The 25,913-nt window shown below is 35.6% G+C and overlaps 1 protein-coding gene across 9 annotated transcripts in view; it reads left to right on the top strand.

Annotated features, from left to right (window-relative positions):
• The window catches only part of LOC106176690 (tensin-3), a 117,937-nt gene that overhangs the window by 27,306 nt on the left and 64,718 nt on the right, over positions 1-25,913 (top strand). For 7 of the 9 annotated variants that reach the window (XM_087006949.1, XM_087006952.1, XM_087006950.1 and 4 more), the window contains 2 exons: positions 17,499-17,619; positions 18,353-18,390. In XM_087006949.1, the coding sequence (XP_086863075.1) occupies positions 17,499-17,619; positions 18,353-18,390 (159 nt within the window). Of the gene's footprint in view, positions 1-17,498; positions 17,620-18,352; positions 18,391-25,674; positions 25,853-25,913 lie in introns of those variants that run through there. The other 2 variants (XM_087006957.1, XM_087006955.1) reach the window with 1 other exon arrangement.

The raw sequence follows: 25,913 nt of genomic DNA, 5'->3' as shown, positions 1-25,913 counted from the left end.
CCTTAGTTGTGGCATTGTGTTACATGTTGAGATGTGTTAGGTGAGACAGTGTGGACGAAGAATGTGTTTGAAGAACTTGTAAGGAAGATGGCCGTAACACATTTTTAAAATTTCATACTTTATACAGTTTAAGTAGTAGACTTGAATGTACAGAATCTATGGATTCAATGAAATAGAAGTATTGTATAAGTTTTATATTTTGGTAACTGTGGCAAAAGATAAATATATAACAAAAACACCTCCAGAATATGGTTATATTCAGCAACTTGTCCCTCCATGGTGCAGCCTAGAGTTGTCTAGAAAATCTTGATACAAACCATACACTGTAAAAAAAAGTCTTATCAAATAAGATACAAATGAGGCAGGAAAACATGTGATTTGGATCATGTACATTTGATTACTGATAGTGCAGCTAATGTAAATAGTGTGTATCTGCATTGGTGTTTGGTATTTGTACATGGGATTAGAAGTATCAGCAAAATGCCAATATGTCTATGCAGATAGTAAGCAGATATGGTCCTTTTGTAGGGGTGTAGCATGGAGAAGAGAAGGAGAAAAGGAGAGTGGATTTGAGAGTGAGTGAGAGAGAGAGAGGGGGGGAGGTGGATATCCAGTATGTGGGAAGGATAAGTTGGACAAAAAGAAAAAGAGAAGACTTACACTTATAATACTTTCCCAAACTTCTTCACATGCTTTGAATAGCTAACATAAGAAACACATGCTCTTAGGACATCAAATGACCTTTGACAATTGATTTTCCTTGATTGTACAGGTAATTGCCCCAGAACAGAGCTGAATTCCCATAAGAATGGCAGGATTTCTATCTTATAATGACATGATTACTGTTGAGAATTGGATAAAAAAAAAACCATTTACCTGGGGTGGCTTAACCTAAGACATTTAGAAGCTAGTAAATTAGCAGTGGGTTTCTTTATCCAGCACTGTTTGTGATACCCTACATACTTGCCTGGAGTATGGTTGATGCTTTACTTTTATTCTGGGTCGAAATTATGTCATTATATTATGATTATTCCATGATGATGATGATTGCCAAGATTCCCCTACCTACATTATGGCCTCAGGTCAGTCATTGTTGTGAAATGGACATTTGTCATTGTTAACTTAACAGTTGCACTTAAATGGTTACCGAGGTTGAAGGACTTATATTTTGTGTTCCTGCTTAAACGTAGGAAGAAACATAGATTTATAAATTTCAAGGGAGAGTCGAAGTATTGTCAAGGCTCTTGAATGGAATGCAAGAAGAAGCAATAGATGAGTGATAACTATTAACTAGGTAATTATTTCTGTTTTCTCATGAGGTATCCAGATTTCCGCGGCATCATTTAGGGCAAAAAAAAAGGTCTCACAGGAACCTTTAACTGGATATGTGTTATTACCATCCAGTAAATAGTCTTATAGTCATTTGAGGTGTCTGTTGAGATGGTCAAGCTACCAGCATCAGAGCCTTCATATATTATTTTGAGTTGCTACCTAGACTTGTTTTGAGACAGTGAAGTGACAAAGGTGCATTATACTTCGGTGTGATTTTTTTTCTCTCTGAACTGTGGTGTCACAGCTTCTATATTATATAGTCTTTTATACAATAAATCAGTCATGTAAAAAACTGCTGGCCAGCAGTGAAGGGACGATTGTTTGTAAAGATGTCATTCAGTGGTTGAAGGGATTTTCAAGTTATGAAGACAACTTATGTGGAGTCCAATGAAGATTTTCTTGCTCAGCAATAGACAGGCATATCCCCACCAAGGTTATTACTGGTAGCATAACACCATGTGATATTGAAAATAAATAACTTTGACTGGTCTTTGTTTGGATAACAAAGCAATCGGCTTTGTGACTTCTCAGGTATTGTGATAAATGTTGTACAACAAACTCACTAGAAGATTGATATTATCTATAGGACATGGTGTACCAGCTGCAGGTGGAAGAGAGGCTGAAAAGACAAAGAGCAATATTGGACAGATGTATTTACTTGTTAAATTTGGCTTAATCAAAACGGCTACTGGAAAATACAGTAGTTGAAACGTCCTTGCTCTTTGTGAAAAAAAAAAGAGTTGTATTTCTGCTTTTATATATATTTAAGATCTCGATTGTGACAACTGGAGTATAGATGCTGATCAGAAAAGATGACAGAGAACCAGAATTGTCAGAAAAAGTATTGGATACTCATTACAGATATTCAGCATTGTCCTGTGTGTGACTGTTAACTATTGACACGGATGGTGGATGTATTAAGTTGCAGTAGATTAAAGTACACTGTCTAAAGTGAATGAACATGAATATTGACAGTTCATCATAGAAGTACAGATTTGAATGGATGAGTTAGTCACCACAGTAACATTCCACTTGGAACTTTATTAGGTCTTTTCTCTGGAAAGAAAAATCAACTATAAAAAAACGTATTTGCTGTCACATGTATTCTAAAGGAATGGTGAGTACACACATATATACATATTTCAGTAGAAGTGACAAGTTTTCTCTGTAAATCTCTGTCTAGTGTAATGGTGGAAAATCCCAAATAACAAAAAAGATTGAAAAGTGAAGCTGGCCTAGGTATATATGGCCAAGTTGTGGAAAGAATAAGTTGTATTTGTTTTACAAAAAAGAAAATAAAGAAATAAATAAACTGTCCTGGCAGTTGAGCTACTGTAGTATATAGCCATCTCTGGAGAAGTTTATTGGGATAGTTAAGAATTATGGAAAAGGTTGAATCTGAAGAAAGTTTATTATTGAACAATAGATATTTTTTGACATCAGGAAAGAAATTCAAGTTCTGCTATATTGCAATATCTGGCACAGTTAGCTAAGATTGGAACTGAAAGGGGTATGTTTATAAACAGACAAAGTGAGTGCAATATTCTGCCAACTGTTAGGGAAAATTCCCAGAATAGAGACCTCTATATCCCCTATTTATTTAGTTGAGATTGAGTCTGAAAGCTGCTTGTTTATTAACATTCTAAGTGCAGCAACTGACATTTCATTTTTTTTAGTACATCACTAGCGATCCTTCTAAACATGCTGTTTAATTGGCTCAGTATTTTCATTTTTCTTGGTCTTCTCCTCATTACCTATGTATTTAATGTTTTGATAAGCAGAAAGTTACAAAAGTGACTTTTGGACATGTTTTGATAATGTAGTGAATGCAGTTGAGCAATTTAGATGATGAATGTCTAGTGATGTAATTTTTTTAGTGCTGCATAACAGCATGCTTTTTTATAATGGGTATATTTTTGCTTGTGTAGCCACCCAACACAACTGTTTCATTTCAGAAAACGAAATCATCACAGCTGGAAAAGCTACTTAGCTTCCACATTTTTTTATTTCACTATTAAAGAAATACCTTTTCTTATTCCCCTTCTATTTGAAATGCAGACCATACTTTTTCAGCTAAGATACATTGCTACTAAATGAAATTTTCATGATACTTTGTTGTGCAAGGGATCCTGGTTAATTTTGAAAATTAGTTTGTTATTTGCATAAATATTATATGTTTTTTCCTCAAGTCTACTGTTAAAAATACAACAAAGTATGCCTGTTTCAACCATGGAAGCTGCTTACATTTCAGCTGGGGGTTCTGGCAAAGTTCTCAGACTGCTATTATTATAGGAATTGTTGACGGGGACTGCCATGGAGAAAAAATATACAGTAAAAGGGTTAAAGATCCTTTTCTGACATCAGTGGAATTTCAGTGTGTTATAATATTACCTTGTGGAAGGTGCCCCAAATGGCAGAGGCTAGGTCTCCTGAGGTACGCCTGTGATTAGCTGTGGAATCTATCAGAGCTTAGTTGTTAAATTGTATGCTTTACTTTGTTATTTTTTCAGTAATAAAGGGTGTCGGATATAGGAGGGGAAATAACCATTGGTGTCAGTAAATACCTCTTGGGATTTACTGCTATTGTGATGATAATTTTTGTTGTTTTAAAATTATTTTCATAACAAAAAGGAGGTTAATTCCAGGTGGTAATGGATAAGCATAGGTTGATATTATAAGTATACAACATTATTTACCCCCCCCCCCCATTTTTTTACTGGTTTCTGCAGCACAACTAATGCCTATATATGCATTCTACCCACACTTAATGTCAGACAGCCCTCCTCTTTGATGTTCATATCTTCCTCCCAGGGATAAACTCATCAACCTTCTTTAAGTCTGCCCTCCAAGGGGAATATTTTGAGAGACCCTTGTAATAGGTTCCAGAAAAAGGTCGATTTTTACTGACCTTGTAACTAACATAGGTGAATGCCTACCCGTTCCTGGAATTTGTAACTTTTTTGGCCAACATGAAAGGAGCTAGAAAGAGAAGATTAGACACAGTGGAACTTGTGTATGTTAATTCTACGCCCATCAGATATTCGCTTTTTAGGTCTGATAAATACGGAATGTTCCTCATCACCAATGAGTCTCTATCTACCACTGGAATCACTCTGACATATATTTGTCATCAGAATAGTGATAATTTGTGCGGAAAAAATTAGTATTTTAAATTGATATTCTCTTTGATTTGTTTTAGTTACAATGAATGCTAGGAAATGACAATACCCAACTCATTGTTCTGCTCTCTGGTTGTAGGTTGGTTTTTTATTGAAACAGATTTTTTTCTTAAACAATAAAGACTTTTAAACTAATGCTCTTTGTTGTTTGCTTGGCAGGTCATTGCTGGAGTTGAAAGTTTCTCTTTGGATCACCAGATCTTAATGGATTTCTTTATTTAGAATCACAAGCTGTAAAGAAGTCTAGTCACTGTTATTTACATTTAATGCTATCAAAATTACCTTTAAGTAGAACTTGACATTTTAGTCAGTTGTCTTGTAGATGTACTATTTAAGTAATGGCAATGTAATTTTATTATGCTTTATGGGCTCTGGTAATTTGATGTGCAGTGGAATTAAATGAAATCCATTGGAACTTGTTTTATTTTTTTTATTCATGTGAACATGATAAAAAACACGATGATAGTGCTTTGATAAATAAGTCAAAAAGACTTGGTAGTTGTCCTGTGATGGGTTAGTGACTGCCCTTTTATTTCAGCTGTGAGGATTCATGGATAGTTTCTCCTTTCCTGATACCCAGATGGTTTTAAAATATTAATATTTTTATATTAAGGAAGCAAAATTCTTATGAAAAAAATAAGGTGTGATGAATTAACTATGTTGTATTATATTTACTGTATCATGTGTTGAAGCACTGAATGCAAATGCATCAGAATGATAATAGGATGCTGTGCCAAAGAAGGCACAACCAACACAATATGAGAAATGGAAGATTTTGTCACCAGATGGCACCAGGTGCTTTTTTTTTTTTTTTAAAGGTAAATGATAATGATTGAAAGCATCAGCTTTTTTCTCACTGGACTTTGAAATTAAATAAAATAGTTTTTAAAGTGTTTAGATGATACATTATGTTTTTTTTTATGTCACCATGGAACTGTGTGTCCTTTGCAGCTACTTCATGTGCAACATGATATGGTTGGATCCACTTTGTATCTAGAACAAAATGTTTTATGATATCTTGAAAAAGCTGTGTAACTTGTGCGAACAGGTTGATTTCAAGAGTTTTCTTGAAGGACTTTTTACCAATAGATATAGATTCCACCTTGTTATAAAACGTCTTTTTGAAAACGTGATTGATGATGATCAGTAATGTGGGGGACACTTTTTTTCACTACTTACAGTAAAAAGCTGTAGAAACACAAACATCTGTTTTAATTGATCTGTCTGGTGAAGTTTTAAATCTAAAGAGGTTTTGAAATTTAAAGATATTTTTACTGTTAACAGAGAAAAAAAGCCAGAAAAAGTAAAGTTTATAGAAGGAGAAAAGACAAAGGAAGAAAGAAAGATAACAAGTTTGAAAGAAAGAAAAAACAACACAATCAAGCAATTGTCAGATGTGCACGCAATTCCAAAACCCATGAAGGTGATTATACCATTCAGATTTTAAGCACATTGTTGGCAGGAACATCTCGTATATCAATCCAGGTGTGCATCCCGTGCAATGCATGATCTTCCAACAATAACAGCCACGATCTTTTAGTTGTGCAGTTACGTTTTGGGCAGCTCCTCAAGTTTCTTGATATGCACATGCTTACGCCATTAAAAGGGGCATGAAAACTTGTTTAGCAATGGTAGTTGATTACATTACTGCCTAGTTCGTGCAGTGGGGTGTGTTGCACACTATGTTTATATGTACAAAGCCAGGCCAAAACTGGTTTGTCAACTCTGCTAGGCAAGCTGGGAAGGAGGCTACTAAGAATGCATGATAATTGTGACAACTAGGTTTTAGAGCGAGAGAGAGAGTAAGAGAGAAGCATCGTTAAAGAGACCAGTTGACAAGTTGTATTGATTATATATTGAATCTTCTCTGAATACCGAAGTCAGCAGCAGATGCATGACAGGATTTTATACTGGTAGTGATTACTATTAAAAAGATCCTTCGGTAAGTTGCTGTGTTTTTTTGTCGAAGAGCAGTAGGTTCACTGCTGTCACCGATGGATTGAAATGTAAACAAATTTAGTGATGGAGTTTAAGATATCGTACCTGTTCAGTGTAGTCTGCCTTTTATTTTACATGAAAATCATTGTGAAAATACTTTTGTACTTGAGATTAAAATGATGGTTTTGCTTTTTTTTTGTTCTTAATTTTGAGCATATTTCTTCTGTAAATTGTTGATGTTTTGTTTGATGTTTGAATGCAAGTGGCGCCATTCTTTTGTGTCTAATATGCGCTCCCTTTGGCACTAATAATTCAGATCACCGTCATCACTTGAGATTACATATTTATGATTTAACAAGGCAGCAAAGCTGTCAAATGTACAGACAAAAAGCAGGAAATAACTATGCACAAAATAGGCTACTGCCAATTCTGATGCAAAAGTACATAATGTTAAACTGCAAATTCAACATCAAATTTTAACAAGACAGCACTGTTCTGAAATGGGTTTATTTCCATTTTTAACACTTTTTTAACATAAAACAAAATGAACAGTTTACTGCCATTTTTATATGATCAACTAAGAAAATTAATGATATTGGAAAAATATCAATAGAACAGTGTTAAATGTCCAATTTCCTCCATTCTGAGATTCTGAACATAGTGGATTGAATCTGACAAACTGCAATGATATGAGTTTATTTCCATTTTTGACACTTTATTACACAATACACGATAAAAAGTTTACCATCATTTTTACATAATCAACTAACAATGTTGTAAAGATGCAGGAAATGTCAAACAAACACTTTTACGTATCTTATTAGTTTAATAATGAGACTGTTAACATGCCTAAGAATTGAATCTGAGGAAATGTGAAAAAACAGCACACCTTCTAAAATAATGGCACGATTATGCTGATTTATGAACTTAACCTGCATTTTAGTAAAATTGACCCCTCCTGTGACTTTCATGACAATTGGCCCATCTGTTTTTCTTATATTGTGTTTACAGTGTTGCATATATGCTGAAAAATGAAAAAACAGCATAACTACTAAAATAGTGGCCCGATCATGCCGATTTTCAAACTTGATCTGCGTTTTAGTAAGATCGATTACTCCTGTGAGTTTCATGACAACAGGCCTATCGGTTTTCCTTGAAATGTGTTTACAGTGTTGCATATATGCTGAAAAGTGAAAAAACAGCATAACTTCTACAATAATGGCTCGATCATGCTGATTTATGAATTTGACCTGCATTTTATGAATGTTCATCAGCTCTGTAAATATACAGCCAAAAAGTAAAATTGACTTCCACTTATCGTGTTTACAATGAAAGTGCACGGCACCAGTGACAGTGACGGCGACGATAGATGCAGGTGATGGCAATATGTACAGACACATCTGTACATATTTACTGTACTGTTTGAGAACAGTAAGTGACATGGTTTTTCTTAAATGCTCATCATGGGAGCAGTGTCCAAAATAGATTTTTTTCAAATTTTGATGCAATATTACATAATGTTTAACAGCATAATGACCATCAATTTTTAATAATAAAATATTAGCATCATGGATATTCAGAAAATGTGACTAGCAAAGGTCTTCAGGCCCATGGAACCTCAAAGTCACAACTTGAAAATGCCAAAATGTAAACAAGACAGCACTGTTCTGAAATGTTTTTTTTTTTTCATTTTTAACAATTTTTTAAACATAAAACAAAATTAACAGGTTACTGCCATTTTTATACGATCAACTAAGAAAATTGATGAGATGGGAAAAATATCAATACAACAGTGTTAAATGTCCAATTTCCTCCATTCTGAGATTCTGAACATAGTGAATGATTGAATCTGACAAACTGCAGTGATATGAGTTTGTTTCCATTTTTGACACTTTATTACACAATACACGATAACAAGTTTACCATCAGTTTTACATAATCAACTAATAATGTTGTAAAGATGCAGAAAATGTCAACCAAACACTTTTACATGTCTTATTAGTTAAACAATGAGACTGTTAACATGCCTAAGAATTGAATCTGAGGAAATGTGAAACAAGACAGCACTGTTCTGACATGGGTTTATTTCCATTTTTAACACTTTTTTAACATAAAACAAAATGAACAGTTTACTGCAATTTTTATATGATCAACTAAGATAATTGATGAGATGGGAAAAATATCAATAGAATAGTGTTAAATGTCCAATTTCCTCCATTCTGAGATTCTGAACATAGTGAATGATTGAATCTGACAAACTGCAATGATATGAGTTTATTTCCATTTTAGACACTTTATTACACAATACACGATAACAAGTTTACCATCATTTTTACATAATCAACTAACAATGTTGTAAAGATGCAGGAAATGTCAAACAAACACTTTTATGTATCTTATTAGTAAAATAATAAGACTGTTAACATGCCTAAGAATTGAATCTGAGGAAATGTGAAAAAACAGCATAACTTCTAAAATAATGGCCCGATTATGCTGATTTTCGAACTCGACCTGCATTTTAGTAAGATTGACCACTCCTGTGAGTTTAATGGCAATTGGCCTATCGGTTTTTCTTATATTGTGTTTACAGTGTTGCACATATGCTGAAAAAAAGGAAAAAACAGCATAACTAGTAAAATAGTGGCCCGATCATGCCAATTTTCGAACTTGATCTGCGTTTTAGTAAGATTGATTACTCTTGTGAGTTTCATGACAACAGGCCTAACAGTTTTCCTTAAAATGTGTTTACAGGGTTGCATATATGCTGAAAAGTGATAAAACAGCATAACTTCTACAATAATGGCCCGATCATGCTGATTTTCGAACTTGACCTGCGTTTTATGAATATTCATCAGCTCTGTAAATATAAAAGCAAAAAATAAAACTGTGTTCCACTTATCGTGTTTACAGTGAAAGTGCACGGCGACGGCATTGCCATCGGCATCGGCATCGGCGACGACGGCGACGACAGACGCAGGTGATGGCAATATGTACAGACACATCTGTGTCTGTACATAAAAAAGAATGTCTCACAAAGTGGGTCATGCATTTGCTGAAAAGGATGGGATGCTTAATCTATTTTATTATGTTTAAGTGACTGCTGTCATTTCATCGTGTTCACTTCATATGTCATGGACTATTAGCATCACAGTGAAAGATCTTAAATCCCACACTGATGGAGAATATATTTATGCATTGCCAGCCAGTTATCTGCTTGACATCTTTCCTTGAGACCACCAGAATTAAAGATTAGAAAGTTTCTTTGCTATGTAGACTGTTTTTTATTTGAAAGTTGCAGAATTATTTTATGTAAAACAACCCTTTTTAGGCATTTTCCCCTCATATGATTTGATTTTGACTGTCAGGAACATTCAGAGACATGGAGTAGCAGCGAGAAGGGTGGTACAGCAACAACAGTTAACAACAGTTAACTAACATTTCATTCATTGTTATTTCTATTGTTGTTTATTATTTAGAAAATTTTTGTTTTAGTAATAGGCAATTGCAAACATATAAAGTGGAAAAGAAATTGTTGTTTTGTCATTGACTGCATGCTTTATTTTTCTGGTACCTGAAGTTGTAAACAAACAAAAGCACAAGCTGGGAGGGGACTAAGTACATAAGATTAATATTATTTTTAATACATAAAAATAATTATATTCTTTACAAACCCTAGAAGTGCTATGTGAAAATGAGAGAAAAAAAGGGGGGAGGAGGCTTCAACGTTATGCATTATCCTTCCCTTTGAGGAGAAAGGATACAAACACAGAGGGGGGTACAGGGGTCAGAGCACGTACCGAGGACATTTTTTTCTCACCCTCTCGCTCAATCAGTATGTTTATGTGTACAAGGATCCTGAGTAAAAAGCATTAAAAAGACCTGATATATGGAAGGAATAGATCAGTGTGTTTATGAAGGCAGGGTAACACAAACATTGGTATTAACTCCAGTAGCTTTTGCTTGACGCATACCTGTGTTCAGTGTAACCCTGGCCCTCTGTAACTTCACACAGTGGAGTAATGAACCGTGGTGATGGACAAACATACTTACTCTTAAGTTTGGTATTCACTGGTTTGAAGGAAAGTCCATAGAGGTAAAGAGAGTGGCTTTGTCCCATGCATAATGGCGCGCAAAGTTGTGTAAATTGTCGGACAATGGGTGGAGTAAATAACTTCATTGCTGCACCTCCGCTACTGCTACAGTATGCAGAGTATGCGAGGTGGGTAGAAATATTTGCAGATAGAGAAACTTTCAAGAGGTTGACAACGTTGGCTAATAAACAGCCATTGCAGACAACTGTTACAAAATGCTACTGAGATGTATTACTTGAGTGCAGGATTGTCATAGGAGAAATGTTTTATTGAGGTAAAAAAAGTTCCTTGACTTTTACATGAATTTTGAGGCATTAACTGCAGCTCACATAAATTTATATGTACAACAGAAGTTTCAGGATGGATTAAAACTTGTAGTGAATTGAAGTATGCCTAGGATAACTAATAATAATAATATAATTGCCACATGCCATGAATTCTAAGCAGTACATTTCTAGGAACATGTGTGACAAGGTGTGAGAAATACTACAAACACTCTGAGAGGTCAAAGGGCAAATGCCAGGATTTCAGGAATATTTGAAACCAAGTTGGCTGGTCAGGTTTTTTAACTAGCATTGAATGTGGTACATATATTTAATGTTTATGTTACAGTAAAAATCTAAAGAAAAAATTAGATTTTTGAAACTAAAAATGACAAGGATTTTATGATGTGATTTTAGAGAGAGAGAGAGAGAGAGAGAGAGAGAAACATTGATAAAGAAAAGGAATTATAAAAAATATCTGTTGTGGTTGTATCTGTATGCAGGTGCTTTGCTGAGGTGGAGCAGCTAGGAAACCCATTAATAACTTGCTAGTTGTGTAGGAGAGATTTATAGGGGCAGCACAGGGAAAGTGTCACCACTGCATTGAGGACAGGTAGGGTAAAGACAGGCGGGGAATGCTCAAGGACACTTTAGTTGTCACTAATATATAATTATCCTATATGCAACAAATGGAAATGGGCCATTGGGTAATTGAGGTTTCTTTTTCATCGTGATTGTTTTAGGGTTGGACATTGCCTGCTGGGCAGGGGGGTATAGATATTGAGGTGATTGCTTAGGGACCTGTTGATCATCAAAATCACCTGTAAACAAACCTTAGATAAAGAAAAAATGAAACTGACAGAGTTTAATTTAAAAGAGGACTTTTCTTTTTGACATACTAATAAAAAAATTACCATTTACTTCTGTGCTTGGAAATGGGCATAGTACACTGATGATTTGATCAGTTTTTGGATCTTCTTCTTTCTCCAGTTAAGGTTGGGTGACATGACTATTGTCAAATAATGAAGGTCAAATGTGGATGAGTGACATTTAAGTGATAGCCCATTATATTTAATATGTGTCGCTGTTGGACGTGCACGTATGATGATAGAACTTGGCACACTCTCTGTAAAACTATTTTTGATGGCCATAGTCAACCAAGCTATATAAAATTTGTTGTTTTGGTGCATGTAACTTAATTTGTGCCATCACAGAGATAAAAACATGTTAACGAGCTCAGAATGGGTTTTTCTTCTAACGTTAACACAAGATACTTATAAGACATGAAAATTGATGAGGTTGCAGGTACTTTTTAAGAGATCATTTTGAAATAGTTTACCTGACGGAAATATGTTTTTCAATATCTTGACAGTAGTTCACCCAATAATTCATGGCACAATATCACAATTTTCAGATGTTTAAACCCAAACTACATACAGTTTAGCATCCTGGAAATCATAACCAATAATGCCACGCAATGCACAGAGTATACATATGGCACTGCTTCCTGCATGTTGATAGTTTCAGGGCAAACTGTTTAGTATGCTGGTGACAGGGCAGGTGCGTTGACAGCCAGATAGTTACGACCCCTTCTGTATAGACCTACCTGCATGTTTGTGAATATTAGGGCTCAGCAGACGCACTGTGAGTGTAATAGGAGGCTTGGTTATGTAGGAGACACTCACTGATGTAGGAAATAGATTGGCAGTAAGTGTATGGACTTATGGTGCTGTGATGTTGAGGAATGGTGTTTGTTTATGTTGTGGTGATGGTGGTGTAGGTGCAGGGGTGGGGTGGGGGGGGGGGCTAGGGGTGGGGTAGGGGTACTTAATTGTATGAGGCATATCATCTTGTGATACACAGTGCCTGTGTCTATTTTCCAGACAAAGTCGAATGATAATTTAACAAGTCTGAGTTGTTTGTGAAATGATACTCAAAATCTGATTAAGAAACAGCCCTCTAAAGTTCTGGTATTGTCCACCTTGAAACTTTAACAGGAATGCAATTGGTATGACACATAGTCAAGGTACGTCAAATGTGCAATAGTAGGAAGATTTATCTCTATAAAGGGTGTCGAGAAAGGCATGCCTTTGTGACACGTTGACCCTCTTTCTTTGCAAGTTAAACAGTGATATAGTATGGCTTTAATAGCATATATGATATGTAAAATACTTCATATGATGCTGGTATTTTATGTGATGCAAATTATATATAAAATTTAACTGTATGAAGCCTGCATGAGCAGCAACGGGTGACTCCTGTTCGAAGTATTTAACTGCACAAAAAAAAAAAAAAAAAAAATGTTCTTTTTTTAAACAGATTTATTTCACACTTATAGATAAGTTGAACTGAAGTGAATGCATATAATTTGGTGGGTAAGGTTTCACAATAGAGAGTTTGATGTACCTCACCACTGAGGTGTGTGGACTGAATTACAATTTGAAAAAAAAAAAAAAGTAAAATATTTTCAAATCGCTGTGTAATGAGCCGACGTGTACTATTTCAAGCAGGTGTCTGAGGCAGGTGTGTCACCAGTGTCATATTAGTGGTACAGATTTGACTTAAGGTATATAATTAAAGTTGGTGATGTGGAAGAAAAAGTGCCACAGGGCTGGATATTCTTGATATGTCATTATATTTTCATTTCACTGGTAGGTATTCACCATAGTCATCACTGTGAAAGGTTAATAACTGTTAGCTTTATTTGAGTTAGATAATAGTCTAGAATGACATCTTTTGGCTTGCTAATTAAAGGGGCCCACACGTCATGCACTTCCTGGACATCGTTTACTCATTACACTGGATGTAAAGCACTATTGCATTATTATATATACATATTCATATAGACATATGCCTACATATGAATATATATAAATATATGTATATATATGTATAGAAATGACACCGCAACCGGCTCTGCAGCCCTTCATCCACTGACCCATATTGGCCTGTGTGTTGACCGAACAGCTCTCAGTATATGAAGGATTTGTTTTCCCCAAACACACAGGACTACACTAGGCTATTTAAACCGTGTTGTTTACCCTGGTCATGGTTTTATCATACCTCCGTGGCTTAGTGGGCTTACTGTGTAGGTGGGGTGACTGCTTGAAGGCCTACAGGTCGGTAATGGAGTCTTACAATAAGAGAGATGAAAATTAGGAGAATGATATCTCGTTTGTTGTGATGTAGGTGCACATGTATGTTGTTATATCGTGTATATGTTGTGTAGGTATTACAACTCTTATTGCAAATGTTATTTTGGGTAATTATTTCATAACAGCTGTAGGTACGTAATAAGAGACTAGAAGTGTAGTATAATTCTTATGAATTAGGAATATGTTTTTACGGTTTATTCAGAAGCAGGTTGTTATGGAGTACTACTTCCTTTGGTTTGCAGTAATTGATTAGAGGTACATGTAGCAAGAGATATTTGATGACAGTGATACTTCAAAGTACCATGAATCAATTTATCAGGTTATGACAGCAGTGCTAATACCCACCATTGAAAATGCAATTTGGGTATATTAATGAAATCATCTATCATACACAAAATGTTGCACCTCTTAGAAGTGGTGACAACCATTTGGTGACAGCTTCTAGGCAGAGGTGTTTGGTTGCAGACATTTCTGTTGATTTTGGGAACCAGATGAACTTGAACCAGATATGGTAGAACTGCATGACATCATCAGTTGGTCAGACTGCGTAGGGAACAACAATGTGTCTTGCAATTTTTTGGTCATTTGTTAAGCAATAAGGTTTTGTGGTTTAAGTTGAGTCTGGTCTGAGTTCAGTCCCTGTAGTGACCTCTGTGAGGAATGAGTGAAGGTATGTTGTAGATTTGTAAAGTGACAACAACTATTCGGGAAGAGGCAGACTTGGCCACATTGTTGTCACCGTATGTTGACAGTGATGTATGCATTCAAGTGTGTTCCTGTAAGGTTTATGTCAGTTTTTTTTTCTAAACATGAATTTGGTGACATCTGGGGGTCAGTGAAGATAAAAAGTGTCCTTGACAAGATACACTGAATAATGTTTGTTACATGACAAAAACAGTGACTGCCCTGTAACAGTATTGACAGTGTTGCACAGATGATATGAAAGTAAATGTTCTTATCTCTTTTGTGGCAAGAAAACCTGATAAAAACTGACAAGAGATTTGTCCATGACAACTTAACCTGAAATCTTTTTAATGTGTATGAAAGAGGTAGCAGTATTATTGTATTACTGTCATGGCTCTCTCTCTCTCTCTCTCACACACACACACACTTCATCCACTCCTCCCTCTATCTTTTCCATCACTCCTTTTCTTTTTGTGATCATACATCATATATCATGCATTATTATGTTATTCAAGGGTTGCATATTTATCAGTGTCTAGCCAACATCCCAAGTTAGTATTGCCTGGTAATCAATCAAATACAACATGCCATGGTGGATTTATTAAGTGTGATGAATTGGTGAAGAGAGATGACTTTGCCAGGGTGTTGTGACCAGTAAGTCTGTATGCTGTGTCCTTGCCAAGGTATTTGGCACGGTGTGGTGATGCACTGGAACTAATTTTAAGTCTTCTGTGATATTATTATTAGTTAAGTGTTTTTACATGTAGGGTTTTTTATGTTTTTTTTTTTGTACAGACTGTTATGTAAACCCCCCCCCCCCCCCCCATCCACATCTTAATGTACCCTGGCTTTAATTATGATTGGTCATTGTTGCAGGGTTCAGAAATTAAAACTTGAATTCAGGGAGTAGAAGGCTTATTGCAATCTAAAATATGTCATACACCTGTTAAGTGACCAGTTTAGTGAACAGTGGATCAAATAACATTGACAAAGGCAAAGATTGGGAGGGGGGAGGTGCAAGTAGCACTTTCTTTCCGAAGGTAGACTTAAAACACTTTGTAAGAGACCCAATCTGAATGCAGCTGTAGTAGTCCTGTGCAAGGATTCATTCCTCACTCCTAGCAGCATTGTGCAGAAGCATTAATCCAGATTTGTTCAAAAGAGATTAATGCGTTAATCATTTTACCAATTCCTTTTGGGTCAACACGATAGGTGAGGTTTGTATGGACAGGTGGGGGCGTGTGTGATTATACAGATTAATTTGGAGATAACAGTTAAAGTACAATAGCAGCATCGTTATATGTTACATTTTTAAAGTCAGGTTAGGGTATATTGTATATGGATAGATTGTGACAAAGGTAGAAGCAAACTATTATGTAACATTTTATTAAATTTTGAATGGTTTTCATGTTTTGATCATTGTTATGTAAGAATGATGTACAAGGACTAGAGCAGAAGTCCTTCTTATAATTAGGATGCAACATGGCTGTTTTCCTAATAAATGCTGACAATGTAAATTATAGTAATACAAATGTTGACATTGTGAGTAATAGATCCGAGTATTTTTATAAAAACACATTCAAGAAGTACACTTAACAATATTAGTAAAAATTAAAGGCAGTTTGAGGGGAACTTTATCATGGAGAAAGGCAGAAATAACAATTATGATTGAATTCTGATAGCATTTAGCAAGATGTTACTGTGAATTTTTAACAATTCTGATTACTGGTATGACAAGCAGGGAATTATCTTTTTCAAGGTGTTTTAACAATTAAAATTGAATTTAAAGCATCATAAATACAATTCATTCATTCACATGGATACATTCATCACAAATGGAAGAAATTTATCTTTTCACTTAAATAATTGTATGATTGTGAATGCGAAAACTGAAGTCCCCTTGTGACGCTTCTAAGCAGCACTTTGCAAGTAATGGTAAAAGAACAAATAATATTTCTGCTCACCCAGTGCACAGTTGCATAAACACTTTATGAATTAAGATTTATATCACTGTAAGAGGAAGCTACTATTAGCCATTTTCAGTAAAATATCAATGTACACATGTAACTCAGTGCTGTAATAAAAGTGATTATCAAAGAAAACATTCAAACAATCAATCAGTCAGCTCACTGACTTCAGGTGTAATCAGCCTTATAGTGACAAACTTCCTCTTTGCATCTATGAACATAACGCCGTGCAGTGTTGGATATATTTCATTTATATCAAAATGAGGTTGATATATCGCTGTAGAACAAAGTATACCACAGTATGTCTCATTTGCCTCGCAAGTTACACATTCCCTCTTATGGGGAACAGTTGAAACAATGTCAGGCATATTAAATGACTTCAAAACAAATTTTCATCTTTGAAGATTAACTGGGAGATTTTCATATTGTAAAACACAAAGAACAATATGCGGATGGCAAAGAAGTTGTGTTGACTGACTGCAAGGTGTTATTGTACTGTTACCAAACTGTGAGCAATGAAAACAGTATGGACCTGCCCTGGCAAACATACCTGTTTATGTTATATTGTTATGATATGGCAACTGAAGTAGATATTTGATGTAGTCAATATGCCATGGTAAAAAGTCATTCTGGATTTGATGCAGATGTTGAGGAAAAGAAAAGATGGGAAATAATATGTTGAGAATAAACCAGTGTATCTAGTTTTGTGTATTTCATGTTTAAAAATGTATTTATTGAGTCTTTTGTTATTATGATTATTTTTATTATAAATGTTTTATGTTTTAATTTTTAAAAAAGAATTTTGAAATTTAACAATAAAAGGCTACTTAAGTAAGCTTATATATTCTTTACTTATGTCATCAAAGTTTTCATTCTTTTTCTTCTTCAGCCGCCTGACTACGACCTTCAGCTTGCCCGGCGTCACAGTTTCAAGTCTAAACAGTTGAAGAAACCCAAAACTTGTGAAGTTTGCCGCCATTTTATTTGGACTCAAGGAAGTGTATGTAAAGGTAAAAAATAAATAAATAAAACAAATATCTGAAATGTTAAAGGGAAAAATTGAAAAAGTATTCATCATACATATACATATTTTGGATTTTGTGCACAGTAGATAAAATTTCAAAATTGAATGTTTCAGTTTCAAATATTTGTGGTGATCTATAATGCCCAGAACTATTTGACCACCCAGTAGTTCTGCTACTTTGAAATACCACTGTAAAACATACATTTACATGCAAATGTCTTATTCAGAATAGAATCTACATTAACCCATTAATTTCCCCTAGTCATAGATATCTTCTACTTCCAAAGACTAACTGGGTGGGTAAACCAACTAAGCTACTAATGACCATGTCTACATTGTTAATGACTGGGAAGGAGAGTGTCCTACTTAAAATGCTAAATGGAATATGTCAAATTTCAAGATAAACACCTCTGCCTTGAGTTAAACCATGTATGGTACCTATTTGTTGGGACATTAAAGTCCTCATCAACAGGTCAGTAATTGGATAATTTGAATGTCGCCTGTCAAATTGGCTGCAACATGCCATGTCCAGATGGGTTAATAAATGACCACAGTATGGACATTGGCCATGCTTTGGTTAGCTGAAGTGTGACCATACAGGCAGACATTACATAGTTTCTTCATTATGTAGGACAGGCATTCTTATGTTACACTAAAATGGCATGAATACATGAAGGTGAAATTATATATATTTTTTTAATTCTGTTATTTTTTTCCAGTTTGTAAATATGTGTGCCACTTCCAGTGTGAATCCCAGGTAAGTGTTATATATATAAATATATGGTAGAGCTCTGCTTATGTGGTTTGGCTAGCTTGGTAAAGGTTTAGGGTTTATGGCAGAGAGGGGAAAGATGAAGGAGAGAGGGAGGGAGAAGGCAGAATGGGGGTTGGGGGCTGAGGAATGTAAGGAAAGGTGTTGCATGTGTGTGTGCGCGTGTGCATTTGTTTGTGTGTGTGTTTCCCAAATGTTGCAACAAATAAGCTACCAGTATGTGAACCTAGTTACTATTTTAGAAGTCAAACTGTAGAGATATTTTTAAATAGTATACAACAAGCAGTTTTCAAAAGGTGACTGTTAAAACGGTGCACATTGTATGTTTTCATTTGTCTTAGTTTACTCGTGACTATGCCCAGGGTTGTTAAAGTAATGCTGCATTTGAACAAAATCCAGGAAGAAGACCACTCTGTTGTACCCCTATATTATTATCATCATCCCAGAGATGATAGATGAGGATAACTTTGGATTTCCAGTGTGGGCAGTATTACAACTTCAATCAGTTTTCACTTCCTGGAGTTAGTCTACTCAAGAAGTTATAACTTCTTGGTCTACTTATCAAAACTATGTATGATAGACTGTGTCCTATGTCTGGTGATTACGCACACAGCAGCTTATTGGTATTGTTATGTGTCACAGACAGGTCATGGCACTTTTAGTAATAGTCTGCATGGTATACGCTGATGTCAGTCCACTAGGCAGTCTAGTGTGATTATCTTCTTTTCTAATTTACAGTTATTCCAAGCCAGTCCAGAAAAAACATTTTGCATAAGGAAAATTCTGAACATCTTAAGAAGACCTGAATTCATCCCTAGTACCTTTAAATTTCAAAGTAAAATGACCTGTAATTAGTTTGCTGTAGCCAATGCTTCTTAAACTGATGGCGTCCTATTACTTCACAATATAAAAGCATTCTGTGTTGTTAATGATAAGAAAACAACATTTTGTTTTTATAGAAGTGTGTAATAAATCTTTTCAGTTTTCATTTTGCAGGGTTGTAATGGTATATAGGTAGACTAAAAGTGGCAAATACTCAAATGCTGTGCTGCTGTTATTTTTTTAAAGAAACTCTATGCAGTCATTAACTTGAAATATAAACAACTTTTAAAGGATCCCTATCCTCAAGGTTTCCATGCACCTGCAGTGCCACATGGCGCACGTTTAACCAGGCAGTGACTGTCACAAACCCACTCTTGATAATAACTCTGCTCCTGAACAGTCTATGGTATTTTCTATACTTTGAGCAGCTCTCCGATTTCACCCTCCAGTCAGCGCCACTGTATTATTTTCAGTTCTGAGTGCCCTAGAAATGGCTTGCATCTTTCTTATCTCTCCTGACCCCGGTGTGTTGGGATTAGGCTTAAACACGGCAACCCTTTGATGTCTCACTGTTAATAATACACCTGTACTTACATTGTACTCTCTCCTGCAGTTTCAGGGTTAATGGCAACTGTCCTTTCCTTTTTTTAAACATCAAACTGATTATCATGTACCAATCTCAATATTGTACCCTTTTAATTAATGCCAACTAAATGTTTTAACAAATATGAAGGTTTTTAAAAAATTATTAATGAGTAGACTTAGGCATGATGGGTTCAAATTAATCCTTTGCTAGGTTTGCAGACATTTACCTGATCAACCAACAATGCACAGTTTCCATGTTATTAATTACAAAATATATTGTTTTATTATTATCTATGATGGGAAAGTAACCATGCAAGTTTTATTGTCAGTTTTGCTCTCTTGTAAGCAAGTTATAATTAGATTTAATGAAGATCTTGTTATTTTTTCTCTGTTTTATACATTACCATGTATCCAAAATAAAGATGGAACAAGCTTTGTAATTAACCTCTATATGATTGACACCAATACTTCTCCAGCTGAGCAATGGGGAATTAAGGTCAAAACTGTGATTAAAAATATGGCAAATATTGGTAATTACTCTCTCCCTTCGTGAACACTGAAGCAAGCCTGTGCCCACACTGGCAGAGTGGGTGGACATTTGTGGCCGTAGGTCAGCAGCACCTGTGATGGAGAAACTTATGGGATGATCTAAAGCTTAGTGATTCACTAATGTATTCACTTTCTGGACCTAACCTAGCATGTAATGTTTTTCCCCAGTAGTTCTTATAGCTCTCTAAACTTGGCCATGATGAAAGGAATAGGCATTTTTTGTCAGTTTAACAATTTTGAGTCAATCTGTAGCATGTTTGAAGACACCAGGATTTTAGCCTTACAGGATTATGGATATTAAATTGCGTACAAAGATCTCAAAACATTCTATAAATTTCAGAGAGTAGTCAAAACATGAGATTGGGTGTGCCTACATTGTACTAATGTGAGATGCTTTTCCAGGAGCCTATAATTCTTGGAGCCTGATAGATGAATTTCTCTTACAAAGGTTAACCTATAGGGCTTATGATATTAATGAACTGAAGTCCACTGGCTTTAAACTGTATATATTTGCCTGCTATCTCTTTGGCAGGTTAATAGAGGGGCAGCATATGCCCTTTCCCGGATTGAAGAAATGTATCATCCTCAGTGGCAAAGAAAAATATTGTAGAGGACAAGTTTCTTTAAAGTAAGCTTTTTTTGTGAGCTTCTGACTTCAAAGGGTGATGATTTTTTTTTTCATAAGGAAATGTAGTCAGTTAAAGTCTAAACAGTCAAACACTCTAAGATTTCATGGAGAATTTAACATACATAAAAGCTCATTTCCTGGTAGTTGTTGAAATTCATTTATCTGTTCATCCCATCCAGCCTCAAGAATTGGTACATTTGCCTCAGGAAAAACTTTCTAAGAACCTGACAAAATGTTAAAGTAGAGACAAAAAGAAGCCATTCCTCTCTATAATTAAATTCCCCTTGAAGGAATTGATTGCTCTTTGCACTGATAGCTCTTGGCTGTTTTCATTCTGTTTCATCAAGCCTAGGGGCTCTGGATGTTACCTAGAATACTCATTACTTCTGGGATTACAGTTTCCTGCAGTTTGTTTTAAGAAAACTGGCTTGAATTTACCTAGAATGTAAACACAGGTATGATAATTGGTTTTGTCTGTGGCTGATTTGCTACTCTAGATGACTTTTCCCATGTAAACAGTGTTCCTTGTATAAAATTGCAACAGACAGGAGCGTGATGGAGAAACATTTTAGTTATACCGTAACAGATAGAATTTAGTACAGTCGGTGACATCTTTTACGCCAAATGGGATGCACTATCAGCTTTCATGGAATTTTCGGCAATTTTCAGATTCTCTTAGGAATTGAACACACCCCTGTTTCACCTCATCACTTTTAACTCTCTTACTGTTAATTTTATAGCATAGGTTTAGATAGACAGCCAATGTTCTAGAACTTACAGTTGCTTGAATGGTTCAAAGTGGCAAATATGTACCAAGTATGTTTGCTCTATACTCAACCTGCTCATCTTCCCATGTCTCTCGCTCCATCTTTATTCCATTCCATTACTAACACACTAATGGAATCAATGGCTGTATACAGCATTAGTGAGAAAGACAAATTGTTAATTGCTTTAGGTGCTGTGAGTTACTTAAGGTATTACCTAAGGTAGTATAGGTGCTCTTCTCTCTGTCCTGGTAAGAAGACTTGAAGTGATACTGCTGGACTGTGTTGGGTCCTATCTGAAAGATACCTTGGAGCTGTGATGTTAAGACTTGTTCCTTAATCAAGGTACTTCTGCCAAACTTGTAGGTCCCTGGGGAAAAGGCCCTAGGTTAACCCAGGGCCCCAAAGAGGAGCTGTGATCTAATCTATTGGCTCTTGTAATAGGGACTATGCTGAAGTTTGTCAATATCCGTCCTCCATCCAGAAGTCAGGTAAGATTTAAGACTGAATCATAGTTTTGCATGGGAGTTTCTTGTTTCATGGCCTTGAAACTTTACAGACTGATTGACAGTTTGGTCTCTAGGCTGAGGCCAGTTGTGTTGTTGCATTTGCAGTAAGACATTTTTTTCAATGTTTAAATATGAGACAGGATCTGGTACCCCAAACATATTTGCAAAATGACAAAATGAACCGGAAGGAGCATTTCTGAAACAGTTATTGACATGCTGAGCAGATTTCAAAATCATTTTAATTCTGCCAGCAACTTTTTCTGGTATGTAGATTGCTTTTGCTTGTTTAATCTTTGATAGACAGCAAGCTTCATTTTCTCAATATGTGAAACAATACTTGTTTGTAATGCTGAGTCAGGGTCCCCTGATTATATATTTCCTGTGTCTGTCAGTGATATGTGATTCACTGTTGGGACTTTTCACATGTAATGACTAGATTCTGGACATGTTAAAATGTCACTATAGGGCAGGCCAGTAGCTGTTTAGTTTGAATAAACATATACAATCATTACATCGCCTTGTAGAGTATATAAACATTTCTGATGTAGTGCAAGTATAAATTTGTATACAGATACTTCTGTTTTGATTTTGTATTGGTTTAGCACCAAAGATTATGATGCTGGGAGATGCACTTAGACTCCATGTATGATGTGGACCGTGAACTTGTGTAAATTGTTTAAATTTGACTATTAGATAATATATGCACAAGCATTTGTGGTAGTGTTTTCTTTTACTTAAGGGCCAAATTTTCACTGTTTTTTGCTCTTTCTACATGTTTTTCTGTCTGTGATTATTTTCATCAGTGCAACTCATTTTATCCCTCTGAAAATAACTTTGTCAGAAAAAATGCACCATTGTTTTGAGGAGAATTAAAAATAGTACAGTGGAAAAATTTTCTGATCCCCAAACAATTATTTTATGTGCCATTGAAATTTATTCACTTTGATTACATCACAACAGCAAATGGCCTTGCAGATTGTAGAGCTACTGGAATTGTTGGAGGACTGTTGATATAGGGCTAGGGTACAGGTCATTCATTTGTGTCAAGGGGTTATCTCTTATGAGATTGATATGCGAGAAGCTACTGATGGTTTTATTGGCCATGGGGAAGTGCACTCTTATGTAGGAGCCTTGCCTATCATAGTCCAAATACACTCAGACATTTTAATTACGACCTTGGCTGGAAGTTTGGCGACAGAGGTTATGTCTGTTTCATCAAGTAATAAAGTGAACTTGTATCCGATCACTTCAAAAGATTTGATTAGAGCTTATTTATAGGAAAATGTGGAGACTACTTGACTACTCTGACAAAGGCAAATGAAAAACAAATTACCCTAGCAATTTTTTGTGAAGTGGAGGAGGAAGGTGGTAATTGGAATCTGATGTCATGTTGACATAGAAATTCCTTAAATAATTTCTGATCAGGAACTATGATGATGAAACATGACTTATTGTTATTATTGAACTATCAGTCAGAAAGACACTTCAATAGATGATCAGTTGGTCAATTAGTCAGCTAGTAGGTTAGTTGTTAAGTTAATCAGGCAATCAATTAGGCAGTCTTCTGGCCATGTAGCCAATTAAGTCAATCTGTCAGCAGTTATAAAGTTACTCAGTTATTGATAAATGAAAGCTAAAACATCTAAATCTGTCCAAATTTTCAGTTGTCAATCAATTTAGGAATACTATAACAACACACTTACAAGTATCAAAAATGTTTATCTGAGTTCTTGATAGGATTGCTTCATGAAAGATACTGTTAATCCTTACTTATCATATGCAAAGAGAAGGTGTAGATTGAGTAAAAGGCTTCCGTGCACAAAATCATGCAAGCACAGGCTGTGTTTGAGAATAAGCCAGCATGAGGGCCTATTCCTAGCTCATGTACATGTGTGACATTTTCAAGGTGATAATTTTGCTGTTCTGGTTATGTAAGTTTATATGGTAATAAATGTGACAGAGGTACAAGGAGCTGATTATCATGTCCAGCTACTGCAGGGAGATGCCTAGGACGTACAGCAATTGTGTCAGGTATTGACAGCTTTCATGAACGATATGCCCCATGGTCTCATCTCATTACAGACTTCTTTACATCATTTTAAAGTGTAGCAAAACACTATAACTGTCATTGAGAGTTTTGAGTGAATTGTGTTACTTAAAAAAGTTACAAAATAAAGTTGATTGGCTGACTGAGCTTTATTCTGAGGATGCAGTAGTAGCTTTAAAGATGATATATTGTGGTTTGCAAAATGGAGAGAAACACAAGCAAATTTCAACTTTAATTAGGCAAAATTATGATAGGTCATCTCAAGACAAACTGTTTGGTTTGGAAGTCAATAGTCGTGTAGTTTATAAGACTGTGAAAGCTGATTAAGAAGAGTAGTTTAGCTGACATGACTGATTGATTTCCTGACTCCACATGTACATTTGGGCTTAAATACAGCTGATAAGTGCCACTCCAAGGAACTAGTATACATCCAATTGTGTTTGTGATGAAGTGCAGGGGTCCATAGAGTGCCTTCACATTGTGTGGTGTGTACTGAGGTGGACGGTACAGATAATGATATGGAGTTTAAGTTATACCTAAGTGAGTAAGGTAGTGGAACTATCTGTGATAGGTATTCTGTTGATCTGAATTCAATTTTGTATGAAACCTGCATGTTGACATGACTTTCAAACCTGTTTTGGTTCACAGAGACAAGGGTTAGGGTAGGGGTGGGGTGGGGTTCAGCATTTTAGTCTCATTGCTTGTACGGTATGTATCTTATGATGTTATGATTTTCTGTGTATATATGATGCTGATAAAAGACATTTAAGAGTTTAAATCATAGAAGTGCATGGTTGGTCAGACTACTGAGTATTTTTAATTGAAGTGTAATTGGAGATGAACTTGAAGGTTTTTCACTAATAGTTTAGATTATAGGAATTTAGCTCAATAAAGGCATAGACTTTGACAGTAAGTAAATTGTAGAAGAAGCTCAATTTAACAAGGAAGTTAATTGTCCAGAAACTGAAGTCTGCTTCCACAAAGAAATACTTTTAAAGCACTTGGTGATAAAATTCAAACTTTTTGTCCTTGCTAAGTGAGCACAAATTGTTTTAGATTGCCCCCCCCTTACAAAGTGCTTCCTACATGTACGTCCCTTATTGATGTAAAACATGCAAGCTGCCACGTTATGTTCAGATCATGAGGTAGTTACCAGTAACTACTAACAGTGGCAGAAAGCGAGATTCAAAGGTGAAACAGGGGCTTGAATTAGTAATGGAGAATCCCATTGGCCAGGCCCCTGCACTCACAGTAACACCCCAGTCACCAGTGGAATCCAATCCCATCTTCATTACTGGTATGATTTGTTGGCAGTTTTTGAACATTTCATAAAAATTGTTTCCAAACTTGACGGTGATGTGTCATTGAGGAAGCAAGTTTGCAATATTCAGGAGCAAGTTCTGTCAAAATTAAGACATGTTTATCCTGTGAGTTGATTGGCTGAAAGCCAGGGTAAAAGAACGTCTGCTGAGTGATTTGTGTTCCAAGGTAGAATTCATCAGTGGCAGACGTAACTCCAGGGACTGTTGATACGCAGAAGAAGGTAAATATTCTTCTCCATCTTGTTCAGGATTTCTTTCTCCCTCTTTTTAAGATTGTAACAT

This window comes from Lingula anatina, chromosome 2, assembly GCF_051362555.1.
Source record: "Lingula anatina isolate TDL-2025a chromosome 2, LinAna3.0, whole genome shotgun sequence".
Taxonomy (NCBI): Eukaryota; Metazoa; Brachiopoda; class Lingulata; order Lingulida; family Lingulidae; genus Lingula; species Lingula anatina.
The sequence above is the reverse complement of the archived record's forward strand: the minus strand, read 5'-3'. Positions and strand labels throughout refer to the sequence as shown.